Here is a 19,388-nt window from a genome sequence, read left to right on the forward strand (position 1 = left end):
TTCCATTTCCTCTGCTTCCCCTCCTGAGGATTTTTTTTTGGGGGAAACCTTACATACTCTAAGGGAGCATTTCCACTGGGAAAGCCAGGATTTTTCTGATTCAAAAAAGAGGCTTGGGGATTTCCTTCTCCTACCTCAGCATAGGCCTTTAGCTATTCCTCTTGTACTAGACATTGTTGATGCTTTTTCGGAATCTAGTTTGGCCCCTGATTCCTTGCCTCCTGCTCCCAGAAAACCTGACAGATACTACAGGATCCCCGAGTCCCACAAGTTCCTTTTTAAAAATCCTATTGCAGATCCAGAGACTATTTCACAGGGGCCCAAGGGCATTAAGGCGTCTACTGCCAAAAATCCTACCCCTTCTGATAGAGACTCAAGGGCGCTGGATAGATGGGGTTAGAAGGTTTACACTTCTGCAACCTTGGCCATTAAGGCTTTAAACTGCTAGTTTCATATGTTAAAGTATGAGCAACATGTTATTGGACTGCTTAAACAGAAAATGATGTTGATTCCTGACAGTGTGGAAAATAAAGCATTACAGGCTTTAATGCATTCTGCTGAACAGGTTGGAAAACATACTTTGCAATGTGGTTTTGATTCATTAGAGGCCTCTTGCAGGGCTGCTGTTAGTGGGTCTGTGCTCAGAAGGCATGCTTGGTTTAAGGAGCAATCTTTGCCTGATCATGTTAAAGCTAAATTGTTGGATGCTCCCTTAAATCAGGACCGCCTGTTTGGCAACAAGGCTGAGGAAGTTCTTAAAAAGATGGAAGATAAAGCTAAATCTATGCAAACTGTTAAAGATTTCTTACAAGTTCAGCCTCCTAGATTTAGTAGGCACTGACCCCCTAAGAATTGGTCCTTTCCAGCCCCTTCCAGGTCTTCTCAAGCCAAACACAGACACAGCAAAAACCCCAGGTTTCGGTCCCAGGGGACACACATGACTAAGCAATGGGGGGCCTCCACTTCCAAGTCTGGGAGTAATAAGAATCCCAAATATCCAAAGTACAAATAAAACTTGTAATAAAAAGACCAAGGAGTTCAGGCAGCCGGGAATTGCCACAGCAAATTCACTCACGATATAAATCCACGCTGAAGAAAGATGATTCCGATTCCACAGCAATAATGGATATTTATTGTTATAAACAAGCACAAGCACAACACAAGTTGCAATTTACCCGGGTTTCGTCCGATAAGACGAACTTCTTCAGAATGAACATTGTGGTTATTGCCTCACTTAAATACACAGGTCACACCCTATTAATTACTAAAAATTCAATTAAGGTGTTAACTAAATATTTTACAATGATTAAATTAAATGAATATTACTTCTAAATAAAAAATGAGTAGTGAAAATAAGAATAAATGAATATAAATAAATATAAAAATGGATATAAAATAAAGTAAAACTAAAATGCAATACAAATACATTAAATAAAACATATTGAATATATATATATATATATATATATATATATATATATATATATATGTAATAAGAATCCCCCCTATGGTGAACTGTCTCAATGACTTCCTTTTAAAGTTTCCAAGCACTTATCAACTGACTGCCCCTTTGAGGGGAAAGATTGCTCTTCATGCAAAGAATTGGGAACACATTACTCAGGACAAATGGGTTTTAAATATAGTGTCCCAGGGATACAGATTTCCCTTCCACATGTTGCCAACACCAATAGGGTGGCCGGACCTACCCCCAAATCAGTGGGCAGAAGCCCAAAAACAAGTACTTTCTCTCTTAAGCATGGGGGCTATTCACCCGGTACCAGAAGAGGAAAAGGGACAAGGTTTCTATTCGAGACTTTTCCTGGTACCCAGAAAAGACAATTCATGGCGTCCTATCCTGGACCTGTCTACTATAAACACCTTTTTGGAGATTCCAAAATTCAAGATGCTGACTCTTCATCTTTTACTTCCTATGCTAGGCAAAGATGACTGGTTGGCAACACTAGATTTAAAAGAAGCATACCTGCACATCCCAATTAGGGAATCTTGCAGAAGATATCTATGCTTCAAAGCAGGCTACATGCACTATCAGTTCTCTGCACTGCCCTTTGGCTTATCTACTGCTCCCAGGGTATTCACAAAGTGCCTAGCTCCAGTTATTGCATTTTGCAGGCAAAGAAATATTCAAATATACCCATACCTGGACGAGTGTCTAATTCAAGCAGAAAGCCAGGACATACTTTTGAATCATCTGGCCTTTGTACAAAGGGTTCTAACTTGTCTGGGGTACACCATAAACTAAACAAAATCACACCTGGTACACTGTCAACAAATTATATTCCTGGGAGCAAGCTTGAATACAACTTCCCAGATGGCTTACCTCACGCCAGAGAAACAAATTAATTTGACAACCTACTTCAAACAAGTGGCCACAAAAACCCTGCTACTTGCAAGACAAATACTACAAGCCTTGGGGTTCATGGCCTCCTGCATTCTTCTAATTCCATATGCAAGACTGCACCAAAACAAGGGACTATCTTTCACACCATCCCCCTGCCGCCCAAACCCTAACAACAGACTCATCAGATTATGCATAGGGGGCTCACCTGGCAGGGAAGTGCATTCAGGGCAAATGGAACCCAAGTCAAATGCACCTGCATATCAATCAAAAAGAAATGTTAGCTGTACAGAATGCTCTGACAGCCTTCAAGGACGACATTCTTCCAGGACAACTAAAGACGGACAACACCACTGTTTATGTGGTACATAAACAAGCAGGGGGATATGCATTCTTACCCCCTTTGCAGACTAGCCATGGCATTGTGGAACACAGCCTTGAGCTACCAAGTGCACCTACAAGCTCAATTCCTGCCAGGAAAATTAAATACACTGGCAGACGGACTAAGCAGAAACCTCTTGGACCCACATGAGTGGAAACTGGAACCAAGGACTTTCAACATGTTGACAAGCAAATGGAGGAGCCCAGATATAGACCTGTTTGCCTCTCCTCAGAACTACCAATTGGACCAGTTTTGCACAAGGACTCCCCACAAACAAGCCTGGAAAGTGGATGCTCTGTCCTTCAGCTGGGAAAGTGGATGCTCTGTCCTTCAGCTGGAAAAAACTATCAGTCTATGCCTTCCCCCCTCTGCCTCTGCTCTCCAGAGTACTACTAAAAATCAAACAGGACAAACCAAGGATGATTTTGATTGCTACAGACTGGCCATGCCAACACTGGTACCCCCTCCTGCACAGTGTGTCACAGTTATCCCCATGGCACCTGCCTCGGACTCTTTCCCTGTTGTATCAGCAGGAGAACCAAATTCTGCGCCCTCAGCTTCTAACACTGAACCTTGCAGCCTGGCTAATTACATAATCTCTCCTTTACCATTCATCAGTAAACCTGTGATGGATATCATTTTAGAGGCCAGGAGGCCTAGTACTAGAAAATCTTATGCTGAAAAATGGAAAAGATTCTGTGCCTGGAACCAGTCTCAAGGGATGAGCACAGCAGTGCCCAATTTACCTCCGATTTTACAGTACTTAACTGAGATGCTTCACTAGGACCTGTCTTTTTCCTCCATTACAATCCACGCCTCAGCCATTTCAGCTAATTATAACACAGAACCTCCCCTCTTCTCTCATCCACTGCTCAAGCAGTTCCTCAGGGGGCCCAAATATTTGAGACCACCCAGGGGAGCTCCAACCCCTGCCTGGGACCTTAACTTTGTTTTGGAGAAACACACTCTAGCTCCTTTCGAGCCAGCTGCTACTGCAGACTTAAAATTTATTTCTTGGAAAACAGCTTTCCTTTTAGCAATCACTTCAGCTAGAAGGGTTTCTGAATTACAGGCCCTTATGGCAGTGGAGCCTTTCATCATCTTTCATGCGGACAGGGTGTTCCTCAGAACCAGTCCATCCTTCTTGCCCAAGGTGGTATCCAGTGTGGCACTTAATAAGTCCATTCATTTGCCAACCTTCTTTCCCAATCCACAGAACAAAGGGGAACAGATACTGCATTCCTTAGATGTGCATAGACAACTTAGATTCGACTTGGACAGGACTAAACCTCAAAGGAAAATCTGAACAACTGCTGGTGGCATTTGCTGCAGGGGCAGAGGGGAAGGCTATTTCAAAGCAAACCATTTCTAAATGGATAGGCCATTGTATTCATTTTTGCTATGAGCACCATGGAAAACCTATTCCCCAGGGGATCAGACCTCACTCCACCAGGGCTGCATCTACCTCTACAGCCTTTCTCAGAGGCGTCCCTACCAGAGACATCCTAGAAGTTGCTACCTGGAGTTCTGTACATACTTTCACCAAGCATTATCATTTGCCAGTTTTCTCTAAATCCAGGGCTGGCTTTGCCAGTGCAGTCTTGCAGGGCCTTATAGCTGGTCCTAATGCTATCTAAATTCCTCCTCCCAACCATAGCTTTGGGAATCGACCCAAATGTAATGAGTGCAACATTGAAACACGAAGAACATAGTACAGATGTCCTTCATGGATGCATCTGCAGTCATAACAACTGGGTTGTCCTGTCGTCAGGCAGCCCTTCAGTCGGCCGGATTCCAAAGTCCGGGTCCGGCTTCGGCTGATGTCGCACTTCACCCGACGTCATCTCTGCTGGTCTCCGGGTATAAAGGCATCAGCCGACGCCATTTTCTTCAGTCTTTCTTGCCGCGTGGCGCCCGAAGCAGAAGCTGTTCGCAAGTGCCGGTCGGTCGGATCCAGAGATTACTACTACCGAATACTACTTCGAAGACTTCTAAAAGCTAAGTACCCCGTTGGGGACTCTTTCTTGCCTCAGCCGATGTCAGAAAAAGTCAATAACTGTTTAACTTGTGGGAAACAAATACCTCATAAAGATTTCCACTCTTACTGTTTGCCTTGTTTAGGCCCAGACCACGACGTAGCAGCCTGTTCGGCCTGTGCTTCCTTCAACCGACGAACGCTTAGGCGTCGGTCGGAGTTTGCTGAACAGTTTTTCGGTTCAGATTTTGCATACATTATGCCGTCGGATCCTCCGACTACCCAAATTGTTAAGAAACGCAAAGAAAAAGACCGACACTCGCGGTCCACGGTTTCGGCCGAAACCATGGTTAAGCAAACCACGAGTGTCTCTGTTTCGGCGAAACCGAAAACTGATCAAAGCACAGCTGAATCTTTGACTACTTCTGAGGTTCCTGCTACATTACTTGAATCGGCCTCTGAAATTTTACCTACTACAGTGGTTTCTAGTGAATTATCAGACACCATCCCTTTGGATGTCTCTACCCCAGCACGTGGTGCTGCTAGGCCTCCTGCAGCCATGTCCATTAAGGCTTTTGCCAGGGCTAAAGCAGCCAAGTCTACTAAATCAGTGCCTGTTAAACCCCCCTCAACCAGGCCTACTTCTAGTTCACAAATGCTTACTCTGGCAGAAGATTTAATATCCTTAATTAGGGGATCTCAATCTCACCCAGACAGGGCATCTCAGCCCCCAGAGAAGAGACCTAGGGCAGAGCCCCCCGAGCCTGTGTCCTCTGATGATTCTGCGGATGACTCAGATATTACAGACCAGCCAGAGGCTCCTTTCTCCAATTATGAAGACTCAGATGCTGAAGAATCCATTCCAGCTGCTTCTCCACCAGAAGAATTCTCCTTTGGGGAAACCTTACATGCCATGCGAGAACAATTCCAATGGCAGCATCAGGATTTCTCAGATTCCAGAAAAAGACTTAGGACTTTTCTGCACCTTCCACAACACAGGCCTTTAGCTATACCTCCTGTTCTCTCTGTTGTGGACGATGCTTTTAATGATGTCTGCTCTGCACCAGATTCCTTACCCATCTATACAAGGCCCCACTTGCAGACCCCGAAACTATATCCCAGGGGCCTAAGGCAGTAGCCTCGACCACAGCAAAAAACCCTATTCCTTCTGAAAGGGAAGCCAGGTCTCTAGACAGATGGGGCAAAAAAGTTTATACCTCAGCTACTCTCTCAGCTAGAGCTTTAAACTGTCAGTTTCACATGATACAATACCAAGAGTTTATGCTTGATCAGTTAACTAAAAAAGTATCCTCTGATGACTCTATAGATAAGAAATATGTATTAGAAATGGTAAATAACATACAACAGGTTAGTAACCATTCCTTAAAATGTGGCTATGATGCACTGGAGGCTTCATTTAGATCAGCCATGACTGGCACAGTGATAAGAAGACATGCATGGCTGAAGGAACAAGTCTTACGGATCATGTTAAAGCTAAGTTATTAGATGCTCCTATGGATAAGACCAGTTTGTTTGGTACACCTGCCCAGCAGATAATGAAGAAAATGGAAGAAAAGGCAAAATCTGTTCAAACGGTTAAAGATTTCTTGCAGGTTCAGCCCCCAAGGTTTAGCAGGAACTGGCCTGCCAAAAATTGGTCCTTTCCTGACTCCACAAGATCCCAAAGGGGCAGGAATAGACGTTCCAGAGGCAGAAACCAATCCAGAGGAGGTGCCTACAGAGGACGACAGTGGCAAGGTAATAACAGAGGCACAGACACAGCCACTACCACTACAACAGCACAATTACAGTGACTTAACCCTACATCCGCCTACCAGGGAACAAATAGCAGTCCCATTAGGCGGAAAATTAACCTTATTTTTGAAAAACTGGCACTACATCACAAAAGACAAGTGGATTTTGCAAACCATAGACCAAGGTTACCGGTTCCACTTCCACACTTTACCAGTCAAAAGAGGAATGCCAAACCTGCCTCCAAATCAAAAAACAGAAGCTCTACAGCAGATAATGCAATTAGCGAAGATGAGAGCTGTGGAAAGAGTGCCAATAACAGAACAAGGCAAAGGATTTTACTCCAGACTATTCTTAGTTCCAAGAAAGGAAAAAAGTTGGAGACCTATTCTCGACCTGTCCACCTTAAATACATACATCATTGTCCCAAAATTCAAAATGCTGACCCTACAGCAACTTCTTCCCGTGCTGGGCAAGGAGTGTTGGCTGGTAACTCTAGATCTCAAGGAGGCATACCTGCACGTCCCCATTCGACCAATTTGCAGAAGATACCTCAGATTTCTTGCAGGATCAGAGCATTATCAATTCTCAGCATTGCCCTTTGGCTTATCTACTGCGCCCAGAGTATTCAAAAATGCCTGGCATCAGTAATCGCCCACTGCAGACTACAGGGAATCCAAATTTACCCATACCTGGACGACTGCCTGCTACAAGGGGACAACAAAAGCAAGCTGACAACAGATTTACAAAGGGTCATTTACTTGCTACAAGCACTGGGATACACAGTCAATTTACAAAAATCAAGGCTGATACCATCCCAAACAAGGACATTCCTGGGAGCGGAATTGGACACTGTAAAACAAATGGCATTCCTAACCGCAGAAAAACAAAAAGAACTCCCTCTTTACTTCTTGGCTCTAACAAAACAGAACAAGTTAACAGCAAGAAAAGTCCTGCAGGCCTTGGGCTACATGGCATCATGCATAATCTTGGTTCCACATGCCAGACTACATATGAGAAAACTACAGTGGTACCTAAGGAATTTATGGTCCCAACACAGGCACAGCCTAGAAGCAGAAATTCCTCTAATCCCATGCCTAAAACAGGAGTTCCTATGGTGGGCGCAAGCATGCCAGTCAAACCCAGGCTTACCTTTTCACAGCTATCAAGCAAGCCAGACCATCACAACAGACGCCTCAGACCTAGGATGGGGGGCTCACATGCTGGACAAATGCATACAAGGATTGTGGACGCAGGATCAACTCCAACTGCACATCAACTTAAAAGAAATGCTGGCAGTAAAACTGGCAATCCAAAATTTCAGACCATTTCTCAAAGAGGGCCATTTGATAAGGACAGACAACACCACAGTCATGTGGTACATCAACAAGCAGGGAGGCACTCATTCATACCTCCTATGCAGAATGACTTTGGAGCTTTGGAACCTGGCACTCAGCTACAACATCCAGTTACAGGCAATATTTGTACCGGGAAAGGACAATACTCTAGCAGACATATTGAGCAGAACCACATCGGATGCCCACGAATGGATGCTACACCCGGACATCTTCAAGACCATCTCAACGAAATGGGGAAGGCCACAGATAGATCTATTCGCTTCCCCTCTCAATCACCAGCTCAAAAAATTCTGCACAAGGACATTCCACCCACTTGCATGGAAAGTGGATTCGCTTTCCTTCAGCTGGAAAGGTCTAACAGCATATGCATTTCCACCTCTTCCCTTGATACACAAGGTATTACTAAAAATCAAGGAGGAACGTCCAAGGATAACCCTGATAGCTCCAAACTGGCCAAGACAACACTGGTACCCATTGCTGAGGAGCATGTCTCGGGACCACATGTGGCCAATACCCCTGATGCCTTTGATGTTAACTCAGAACAACTACAGCATCATGCATCCAAATCTAAAAACGTTACAACTGACTGCATGGAACATCACATAGCAGCAACTAACCCAGAACTTTCCCAAAGGGTTAAAGACATTATCCTTGAAGCCCGCAGACCTTCAACAAGAAGGAACTATGCAGGAAAATGGAAAAGGTTTGTCATTTGGAGCACCGAAAGAGGAAAAGATGTGTCAATTATAGATATGGCTAACATTCTGGAGTATCTGGCAGAGCTTCTACATACAGGCCTGTCCTATTCCTCCATCAAGATACATGCATCAGCTATTTCAGCAGAATACAGCTTTGATCCACCTGTCTTTTCACATCCTTTACTCAGGCAGTTCCTCAGAGGAATCAAGAATGTAAAACCTCCAAGGAAACCACCATTGCCAGCTTGGGATTTGAACTTTGTGCTAGAAAAATTGACACTCGCACCTTTTGAACCAGCAGCTACAGCGGACCTACAGCATCTATCGTGGAAAACTGCTTTCCTACTGGCAATAACCTCAGCAAGGAGGGTCTCTGAGCTTCAGGCCTTAATGGCAGTACAGCCCTTCCTAATCTTCCACCAAGATAGAGTGTCCATGAGGACTAATCCTACGTTTATGCCTAAGGTGATATCCAGAGTGTCTTTAAACCAGGCAATCCACCTACCTACCTTCTTTCCCAACCCACAAAACAGAGGGGAAAGAATGCTGCATTCCTTGGATGTACATAGACAGTTACGCTACTGCCTGGACAGAACAAAAAATAGCAGAAAAACTGACCAGCTTTTTGTAGCCTATGCAACAGGAAGGGAAGGAAAAGCTATTTCCAAACAGACAATCTCCAAATGGATAGGAAATTGCATACGATTCTGTTACTCCTTCCATGGAAAACCAATTCCACAGAACATAAGGCCTCATTCTACAAGGGCAACAGCCACTACCACAGCCTTCTTATGAGGAGTGGCAACCAAGGACATTATTGAGGCGGCTACTTGGACCTCCGTGCATACATTTGCCAAGCATTATAACTTACCTTTGTACTCCAGATCCCGAGCAGGGTTTGCCACTGCTGTCCTGCAAGGGATCCTAACCACACCATAATCTAATTTATTCCTCCTCCCTTAGTTGGCTATGGTATTCTACCCAGTTGTTATGACTGCAGATGCATCCATGAAGGACATAGTACAGTTTTGTACCTACCATAAATGTAGATGTCCGAACTGGATAGCATCTGCAGTCAGGATTACCCTCCCTCCTTCCCCTCTGTGGTACTCCTAGGGTATCTACCCTCCAAATAGCTAGCTAGTGGGGGGAGTCTCTTATGGTGTATTTGTTTGTATATATGTACATACATGCTTATTTTTTGAGTTTGCCTTCTATCCTTTTGGAAACATTGGCATTTATCCAAAAATTAGCCTTCCAGGAAGGGCAACTGGCATCTGGGGCAAGAAACACTGAAGAAAATGGCGTCGGCTGATGCCTTTATACCCGGAGACCAGCAGAGATGACGTCGGGTGAAGTGCGACATCAGCCGAAGCCGGACCCGGACTTTGGAATCCGGCCGACTGAAGGGCTGCCTGACGACAGGACAACCCAGTTGTTATGACTGCAGATGCTATCCAGTTCGGACATCTACATTTATGGTAGGTACAAAACTGTACTTTGTGTACACTTACCGTAAATGTAGATGTTCAAGTGTATTCACCGTTGCAGTCCTGGTTACCCTCCCTCCAGCCCCCTAACTTCTTTTGGCTATACCTCTACTTTCCTTTACTATGCTTAAAAGCCTTTTTGGTGTATTTGCTTTTTTGTTGGAGATATGTCATTGTACTTTAATATTTAATTGCTTCCCATTAGGGGCCACCTGACATCTGGGGCAAGAAAAACTGATGTAATGGCGTTGGCTGCATGTTTTGTACCCCTGATGACCTGACGTCATGGAAGAAGGGACAGCAACCGACGCAGGACCCAAGACTTTGTTAATCAGGCCGACTGAGGGCTACTTGCAAGAAGATAACCCAAATGTAATAACTGCAACAGTGAATACACTTAAACATCTACATTTATGGTAAGTGTACACAACTGTACTTTCTAGTTACTGCAGGGTTATTGCATTTGCATGTCATGTCTGTCATGCTTCATTTGGGTGCTGGAAGTGTTGTCTCACAGCAAATAAATTTCTTGTGTTATAGACAAGACATGAGCATGAATGGTGAGGGTCACCCCTGTCTTTAATATTCAGATGTGGTCCTTTTTCAGGTAACAGTGCTGAGCAGTGTGCAGCTGCCTCACTCGCAAGTCTCCTGTGCATTCAGGTCGGAGCTGGAATTGAAAGTGAGGAGGTTTTTAAGAATCTCAAACCCATTCTCAAGAAAATCATTTGTGACGGGACCGCAAACCTGCAGGCCAGAACTGCAGTAAGTATTTGTTTTCATTGTGTGCATCCACTAGGTCTTTTCTTTCCTCTAGAATGCTGCCCTCAGTGAAAGTCTGAATAATATAATTCATATCATTAAGACTGTACTCGGTCCAGCGTTGATTAATGCTTTTACATAAAATTGCTATTTGCAAAGTTATTGTTTAATCCTTTCTTAGTTCTGATGCACGTACATCATAGTAGGGTGACTGGAGCCATGTTTGGTTTGTGAAGGCCTCAAAAGTGCATTTTTATCTCTGGTGATTCATTTAGATTTATATAAAGATTCGTATAAGTACTATAATGCTCTTTCTTGCAGTCAGCCAAGGGATTTGAACCATTGTATTTGCAGACATCTTATTTAAATTTCATTGCTGACTAAAATTTGGTAAGGATTTGGTCTTTGTTTCCATTTCCTTTTCATTTTTAAGTCTTTAAAATGACCAAACTTTATTGCCAGAAATAACTTTGCTTTCCCTCTGAACTGTAAACAGTAAAAGAAACTGAAAATAAAGGCCACATAAGATTTTTAACAAGATCCGGACCTTGGTGGCACTGCTTTATTGTATATCTGTTTTGGTACAGTAGTTGACTAATGGGAGTTTTTCTGCTTTCGGCCTTACTGTATTTATTTTTTTCCTCTTTCTCACTGGGACATAAAAACACAATTTTTCTTTATAGCGAACCTTCCATTTTATTCCCATAAGGATGGTATATGTTTGACTGAGCTATTCTTGAAATATTGTTTGGGCATCTTAATTTACTGACATGCAGTCAGTGGCCTTGTAGGACTACCTATTTATTAGGTTGATCCAAGCTTGTCAAGCAGTAATTATTGAAACTTATGAAATCTCATTGGTAAGAACCTATTTATGGTGGAGGTCTAGGAAGAAAGACACATTCTGTCATTATTTGGTACAGTTATGAAGTGTGATTAATACTTAATGTTCCTTGACTTTTCAAGATATCCAGCAGTTAGAAACACTCTAAACAAGTGTTACCTAGTGGATAAAATATCAGTGATGTGCAGTGGAGATCGGGGAAAACCCTTTGTCGCTGTTAGAACCACTGTTAAGCAGTAAAACATGCTCCTGGGTAGGCATAAAAATGTCTGTGTAAGGCATTAGACAACACAGGGCAAGTACAGAAATAATTCTAAGAAAGTTTACTGTACTAAATTTAAATTATTGTAACATGAGACTAAAACTGGAATAAACATAAGAATATACTCATCTTTACACATTTGTGTTGCCTGAAATCACTCATTAGACTCATATTCCAGGGTACCAGCCAAGTGTTTAGTAGCTTTAAAAACACTTAGTGAGTGGCAGATTCCAAACTGGGCAGGGCTGCGGGATAATTGTTATGGTGAAGTTTGGTCAGCAACTTCTGGCAGTCACTAATAAAACTGTACTGAGAAGAAGGTAGCCAGAGATTTTAAGAGCGAGACGGATGGGTAGCAGGCAATATTTGGCTATCTCAGTAGGAGTTTTGTAGTGTGTGGTGTAATGAATGGATAGTAAGAGGGAGATGAATAGAGTAATATAATATTTGTGGCACTGTAGAGAGTTCAGCTAACAGCAAAAGGTTATTGTAAAGTAAATTGCTACTTAATGGTTGAATGTAGACATTAAAAGGGAGTGGGAAAAAGTGCAGAAAATGGGTGAATGTAATAACTGTGAGAAACGGTAGAAATAATTTGGTTTAGTGCCATTTGAGTAGATTGTGGAAACCGCTCATTGATTTAGGAATCCAGTGGTAGAGAAGGGGTTGTTTGCTAGAATCCTGTAACCCCCATAGATGCAATGTGTATAGTCTTTTAAGTGAACATTTTAAAACTTGATTAAAGACATTTGTAGATTTTTTATTTTTTTTTGCAAAGTTCAGTTAAAAAGAGGCAGTTCCATATTTTTGCTGCCTGTACTGAGAAACAAGTACTGCATGTTTCATGTAAGCCCTGGAAATGCTCACTAGATGGGACTCTGAACAGAGGTCCAGAGATATTTCACCAAGTTGGTAAGAGTTGGGGTAGTGCGAGTATAGGTTTTGTAAGAAAGAATAAGGTATGCCAACAGTGTTACTTTTAATTCAAGCCAAACCCAGGTGTCTATAGATTGTGACTGTGAAAACAAGTTTCATTCTCTTTCTGTATAATGCTTTCACTTTTAAACTTTTCTTTTCAGTGTGTAACCACCTTAGGAGTGTGCTGCTTTGTTGCTGCAGATGAAATTTCTGTGAGTATTTGCATATATACTTTTGTTACTCATTTTTTTCTAAGCAATTGTTAAAAAATATTTTTTTGTTTGATACATGACAGGATTTATATTCAACAATGGAGTTTTTAGAAAATCTCTTCACTACATCCTACCCGAAAGAGGAGACAAAAAATGGCTTCCACAACACACACAGTACTTCACTTCATATGACTGCTCTGTTGACCTGGACGTTATTATTGACAGTTTGTCCTGCATCAGAAGTGAAGAAAATACTAGAAAAGTATGTAACACAAGCTTTGTTTTATCTCTGCATTTGTTATATGTAGGGTACCTCCCAGTTTTTGTACTTAATTTTGAATCTACAACCAAACATTTCTGTTGTCACTGTATCTATTCCATTTTTCCTCCATCTGGAATCTGCATTGAGTCATAAGCATTTTTATATCCATGCATTGACCTGCTTGGATGCAGATTCAGATCCTGAATCTGTCATTACTGATGCTTTGTTTTCATTTAACATGTTGGTGGTTTTCTTTGGTATCTTGACTCTTCTGTCTCCTTCGGTATCCTAGGTTGCAGTGCAAGTATCAACACCAGCATATAGTTTCATCTGGAAAGTAGGAACTAATTCAGAAAGAAAGAAAGAAAGCAGGTTCAGTGATGTATAGGGTTATAGACTTTAGTGTGACCCAAGGGAGAGTGTATGGGGTCCTGTATGCCATCAGAGCATGTTGTGGTAGAGGCAGGGAATAATTTCCCTGGTTGTATATAGGCTGTCAGTGTGGTATCTGGAGGGGCGTGAGAGAGCTAATGACATGACCAATAATATTTATGTTGTCCCATTTAATCCACCCAATTAGGCTCTCGCGTCCGCATATCCTCAATTCCCCCTCCTTTAACCTCATGTATGATGCCCATCCAGCCCTCCGTCCATCACCTCTTTTTAAAAGTGGGAATGGCAGGCAGTTTTAGGGGTAATAGATTGCAAGGTTATTCTCTTTTCCTGAAGAGGGAGGATGCACTCAGTGCACTGTAGCAGGATATGGGTGGCACCTCTTGCCCTTCTTCAGTAAGCCAGAGGTCATGGACAGGACAAGTGAGCTAAATGGAACTATGGCAGATGTTATCAGCTTATGGTAAGTAAGCCAAAATGGGTTAAGAGCAGATCTGAAGTAGGAGATTCATTTGTCTGCAACCTGTGGGTTATGGATCCGATATCGGATCCGAACCGGCATGGTTTACCAGCTATGGATCCAAGCTCTCAGCTCCTCCCCTCACCCATAATACCCTGCTCTACCCTCATGACCTCAGATCTCGTTTGCCGCGCATGGTGGCCAGATTGTTTTTCCAGCTCTCCAGCTAAGTGATAGATGTTCTTCATCTCACATTGCTGCAGTCCTTACACTTGGGTAGTCCGCTGTCCTCGGTCGGCCCGAATATCAAAGTATAAGGCTGACGTCGGTCAAGGCGCATTAGACTGACATCAGGACGTTAGGGTACAAATGCGCATGACCGACGTCATATCCTCAGACTTTTTTTGCCGCATGGTCCGATGCAGAAGCAGCGTTGCAAGTGCCGTTCGGCGTTCTGAAATTTTTCGAAGTCGGAGTTTCAGACCAAGTCAAAGTTGGCTAAGTACCCCGTTGGGGAATATTTTAGTTTTTTCTTGCCTCAGTGGTTTACCGGATGTCAGAAAAAGTGAATAACTGTATTTCTTGTGGGAAACAGATACCGCATAGAGATTATCATACTTTGTGTATTCCTTGTTTAGGGCCTGAGCACGACGTTGTTGGGTGTCGCTTTTGTGCTAGGTTCAATAAGCGCACTATTAAGCGAAGTTTGGATTGTGCCAGGTTAGTCTTCGGGAAGCGGTGCAATTATAATATGCCGTCAGATGCTCCGATGCCCGCTTCTTCGAAGAAGCGCAAAGACAAAGCAGCTAAGCCCAGGCAAGAAGAGCCGTCCGTACCGGACGCCGGTTCTTTAGAGGTGTCGGTGGAACCAGGGGTTCCGCCGGAGGTTTCTCTGGAGTCCCAGGGGGAGACTTTGTTATTGCAGGATGTGGCCTCTCAGGAGACAGGTCAGGCTGAAGGGGCTTCTCAGGTTACTGTACTCCCCTCCCTTCCTAGGGTGGTTAGGCCCTCTCCTTCTGTTTCCAAGGCTTCTCCCAGAGGCAGGCCAGGTTTAGCTTCTGTTGGTGTCACTCCTAGTTCTTCAGGATCTGTGCCCAAGAAGCACATGCTTAAAATGGCAGAAGATTTGATTACTTTGATTAGAGATGGCACCACCTGGACATCTTCAGGACCATTACAAAGAAGTGGGGAATGCCTCAGATATCTCTATCTTTCTCTCTCACAAACACAAACTCTCCAAACAATTGCACTAAGACATTCCACCCACTAGCTATGGAAAGTGGATTCGGCCTCCTTCAGCTGGAAGGGCCTAGGCCCAGTTGCATATGCATTCCCCTCCCTCTCCTTGATACAAGTAATTCCTAAAAAAATCAAGGAAGAACATCCAAATAATCCTGATAGCTCCAAAAACTGGCCAACAACACTGGTATCCACTACTAAGGAGCTTGTCTCGAACAATGTGTATGCGGCCCCTGATGCTTTGATGCCTAACTCAGACAAACTACAGCACCACATCCAAACCTGAAGAACCTTACAACCTTGTATTGACAACCACATGCACTCAGCTAATCATAGCTAATCCAAAGAGTTAAAGACATCCCAAAGAGTTTCTTGGATTCAAATAAGAAGACGGAGAAAACAAAAAATGGAAAACCACGTATTGGAGGAGTGAAAAGGTCACAGGAAGATGTGTCAAACAGATATATACCTAACACATCCTGTATCTAGTGGCGAACTTCTCCATTCAGGCCCTTACTCCTCCATCAAGATACATGCATCGGCTATTTCCCAGCAGACAGCAGCTTTGATCCACCTGTTTTTTTTTCCTCTTGCTCACAGACAATTTCTCAGAGGAATCAAGAATGTAAAACCTCCAAGAAAACAACACCACCATGCTTGGGACTTAACTTACATTCAGAAAAGTTGAACTGCATCACCCACTTGTTGAGCAGCAACAGCAGACTTACAACACCTGTCAGGAACTTAAAACTCCTCCTACTGATTACCTCCTCAAGGAGGGGTTTTTTCAGAACTACAGGCCCTAATGGCAAACCCTTCCCAATCTTCCACCAAGAAGAAGTCCTAATGAGGACTAATCCAACATTTATGCTATGCCTAAGGTGGTATCAGGTTATAAACCAGGCAATCCACCTACCCCACCTACCCAACCCACGTTCTTTGCCCCTCCTGATAAGAGACCTAGGGTGGAACCTGAGTTGGGGAGTTTTGAACAGGCTTCGATGTTTCAGAGTCTTGACTGAAGACTTGCAGGAGTATTCTCCTTATTCTGATTCTGATGTGGATGATTCTACTCCTTCTGCTTCTCCTCCTGAGGATTTTTCTTTTTCAGAAACTCTTCATTCCATGAGGGAACATTTTAAGTGGGAAGGTCAGGACTTCTCTGATTCCAGGAAAAGGCTTAGGGAATTTTTGTTTTTACCCCAGCATAGGCCTTTGGCTATACCTCCTGTTCTGGATGTTGTGGAAGATGTATTTGCAGAGGCTTCTCTTAATCCTGATTCTTTGCCTCCTGCTCCTGTTAAACCGGATAGGTATTACAGGGTGCCTGAAGCTCATAAGTTTCTTTTTAAGAGTCCTAGGGCGGACCCAGAAACTGTTAGTCAGGGGCCTAAGGGTGTCAAGGCTTCTGTTGTAAAAAATCCGGTTCCTCCAGATAAAGAGGCCAGGGCTTTGGATAGATGGGGAAAGAAAGTCTATACTTCTTCCACCCTAGCTATGAGGGCTTTGAATTGCCAGTTTCACATGTTGAAATACCAAAACTATCTACTTTCTCAATTGAAGTCTAAGGTAGATGCTCTGGCGGAAGGTATTGAGTGTAAGGAATTACAAGATTTGGTACATGTTTCTGAACAGGTGGGTAAGCATTCTTTGCAATGTGGTTTTGATGCTGTACAGGCCTCATCTAGGGTGGCTGCCACTGGGTCAGTTCTTCGCAGGCACGCCTGGCTGAGGGATCAGAATTTATCTGACCATGTTAAGACAAGGATTTTAGATGCTCCTTTACAGTCTGATGTGTTGTTTGGTTCACCTGTGGAAGCAGTCTTAAAGAAAATGGAAGACAAGGCTAAGTCTATGCAGACTGTTAAAGATTTTTTGCAGGTTCAGCCTCCAAAGTTTAGTAGGAATTGGCCTACCAAGGGGTGGACGTATCCTTCTTATGATTCTCAGTCTAGGGGTAGATCTAGATGTGGTAGGGGCAGAGCTCAGGGCTCTTTCAGGCCTAGAACAGGGAGTTCACCTGCACAGTCTTCGGGTGAGGGCAGGGGTCAGTCCTTTCGTAAACAGACCCAATGATCTACCCTTTCAGCTGCCAGAGCCTTCTCGTTTGGCAGCACCTTTGGGAGGAAGGTTGGCACTTTTCAAGGAAAATTGGAGTTTAATTACCCAAGACAGATGGGTATTAGATATCATACACCAAGGTTACAAGTTTTATTTCCATACCTTGCCTCCTTTCAAAGGCATGCCAGACGTTCCTCCTCAGCAAAGAATAGAGGCTCACAAACAAATTTCTCTGCTACTTCAAATAAGGGCCATACAGCCGGTCCCTCTGCCAGAAGTGGGCCTAGGATTTTATTCTCGCCTGTTCCTAGTACCAAAGAAGGGGAACACGTGGAGACCAATTTTGGATTTATCTATCCTCAGCACTTATCTGGACATTCCCAAGTTCAAAATGTTGACGTTACAACAGCTTTTACCTCTGCTGGGCAAAGATCACTGGATGGTAACTCTGGATCTCAAGGAGGCTTACCTTCATGTTCCTATCAGACTAAGTTGCAGGAAGTATCTGCGTTTTGCTGGGACTTCTCATTATCAGTTCTCTGCATTGCCCTTTGGCTTATCTACTGCCCAGAGTGTTTACGAAAGTTCTGGCTCCAGTGATAGCTTTCTTCAGGCTAAAAGGAATACAGATTTATCCTTATTTGGACGATTGCCTGATTCTGGCTCAAGGAAGGACGAACTTCTTCATCATTTGCAATATGTGATAGCAGTGCTAAGATGCCTGGGGTATTCTGTAACGAAATAAAGTCCAGTCTAGTACCCTCTCAGGACATGTGCTTTCTGGGTGTGAGACTGAATACAGCATCCCAGATGGCCTTTTGACCCCGGACAAACAAAAGAATCTTTCCCTTTACTTCCATCAATTGTCTCATCAGTCCAGGCTGACTGCAAGGACAGTCCTTCAAGCCTTGGGGTTCATGGCATCTTGTATTCTGGTGCTTCCCAATGCCAAACTGCATATGAGGAAGCTACAATGGTATCTCAAAAATGTATGGACACAGCACTGCCAGGATATGGACACTGTCATTCAGATAATACCTTGCATTCAAAAGGAATTTTTGTGGTGGGCTCAGGAATGTCACCTAAACAAGGGACTCTCTGTGACCCGCCAGAGGCGAGTCAGATTCTAACGACAGATGCCTCAGACAAAGCTTGGGAGCTCATCTAAATGGAAAGTGGATACAAGACACGTGGCCTGCCAGACTACAACATCTACATATCAACTTGAAGGAGATGTTAGCAGTCCAATTTGCATTAATAGCTTTCAAGGATTTACTTCTTCCAGGGCAGGTGTTGATTCTAACAGACAACACAACTGTCATGTGGTACATCAACAAGCAAGGGGAACACATTCTTATCCTCTATGCAGGCAAGCAATGATTCTGTGGGAGACTGCTCTCAGTTTACAGGTAAATCTTCAGGCAAGGTTTCTGCCGGGAGCACAGAACTCCTTAGCAGATGTGTTGAGCAGGCAATTATGGATCCCCACGAGTGGAAATTGGATCCTCTTGTATTTCAGAAATTGACAGTGTCATGGGGAACTCCAGACATAGATCTGTTCGCTTCTCCACTAAACTACCAGCTGCCAAAGTTTTGCACAAAAAGGTTTCATCCCACAGCTTGGAAAGTGGATGCTCTTTCTTTCAATTGGAGCAATCTTCATGTGTATGCCTTTCCACCTCTGCCTCTCCTCCCAAAGGTACTCCTAAAGGTCAGACAGGACAAGCCAAAGATGATTTTAATAGCTCCAGATTGGCCTCGACAGCACTGGTACCCATTACTGAGAAGTCTGATGCACGGAGCCTCCATGGCCTTTGCCTTCGATTCCACACCTGCTGTCTCAGGAGAACAGTCATTTACTCAATGTCAAACTTCACTCTCTTCACCTAACAGCCTGGCATATTCTGTTTTGAACCCTGGAGGGTCTCAACTTCCACAGCAAGTTTTGAATGTTATTTTGGAAG

General features: G+C 43.6%; 1 protein-coding gene across 2 annotated transcripts in view; it reads left to right on the top strand.

Moving 5' to 3' along the window:
• IFRD1 (interferon related developmental regulator 1) overlaps nucleotides 1–19,388 on the top strand; it is a 579,560-nt gene that overhangs the window by 273,212 nt on the left and 286,960 nt on the right. For both annotated transcript variants that reach the window (XM_044088679.1, XM_044088680.1), the window contains 3 exons: nucleotides 10,619–10,776; nucleotides 12,959–13,009; nucleotides 13,093–13,271. In XM_044088679.1, coding sequence (XP_043944614.1) covers nucleotides 10,619–10,776; nucleotides 12,959–13,009; nucleotides 13,093–13,271 — 388 coding nt within the window. The remainder of the gene's footprint in view (nucleotides 1–10,618; nucleotides 10,777–12,958; nucleotides 13,010–13,092; nucleotides 13,272–19,388) is intronic.

This window comes from Protopterus annectens, chromosome 11.part0 (assembly GCF_019279795.1).
Source record: "Protopterus annectens isolate FY-2018-M chromosome 11.part0, PAN1.0, whole genome shotgun sequence".
Lineage (NCBI taxonomy): Eukaryota > Metazoa > Chordata > Ceratodontiformes > Protopteridae > Protopterus > Protopterus annectens.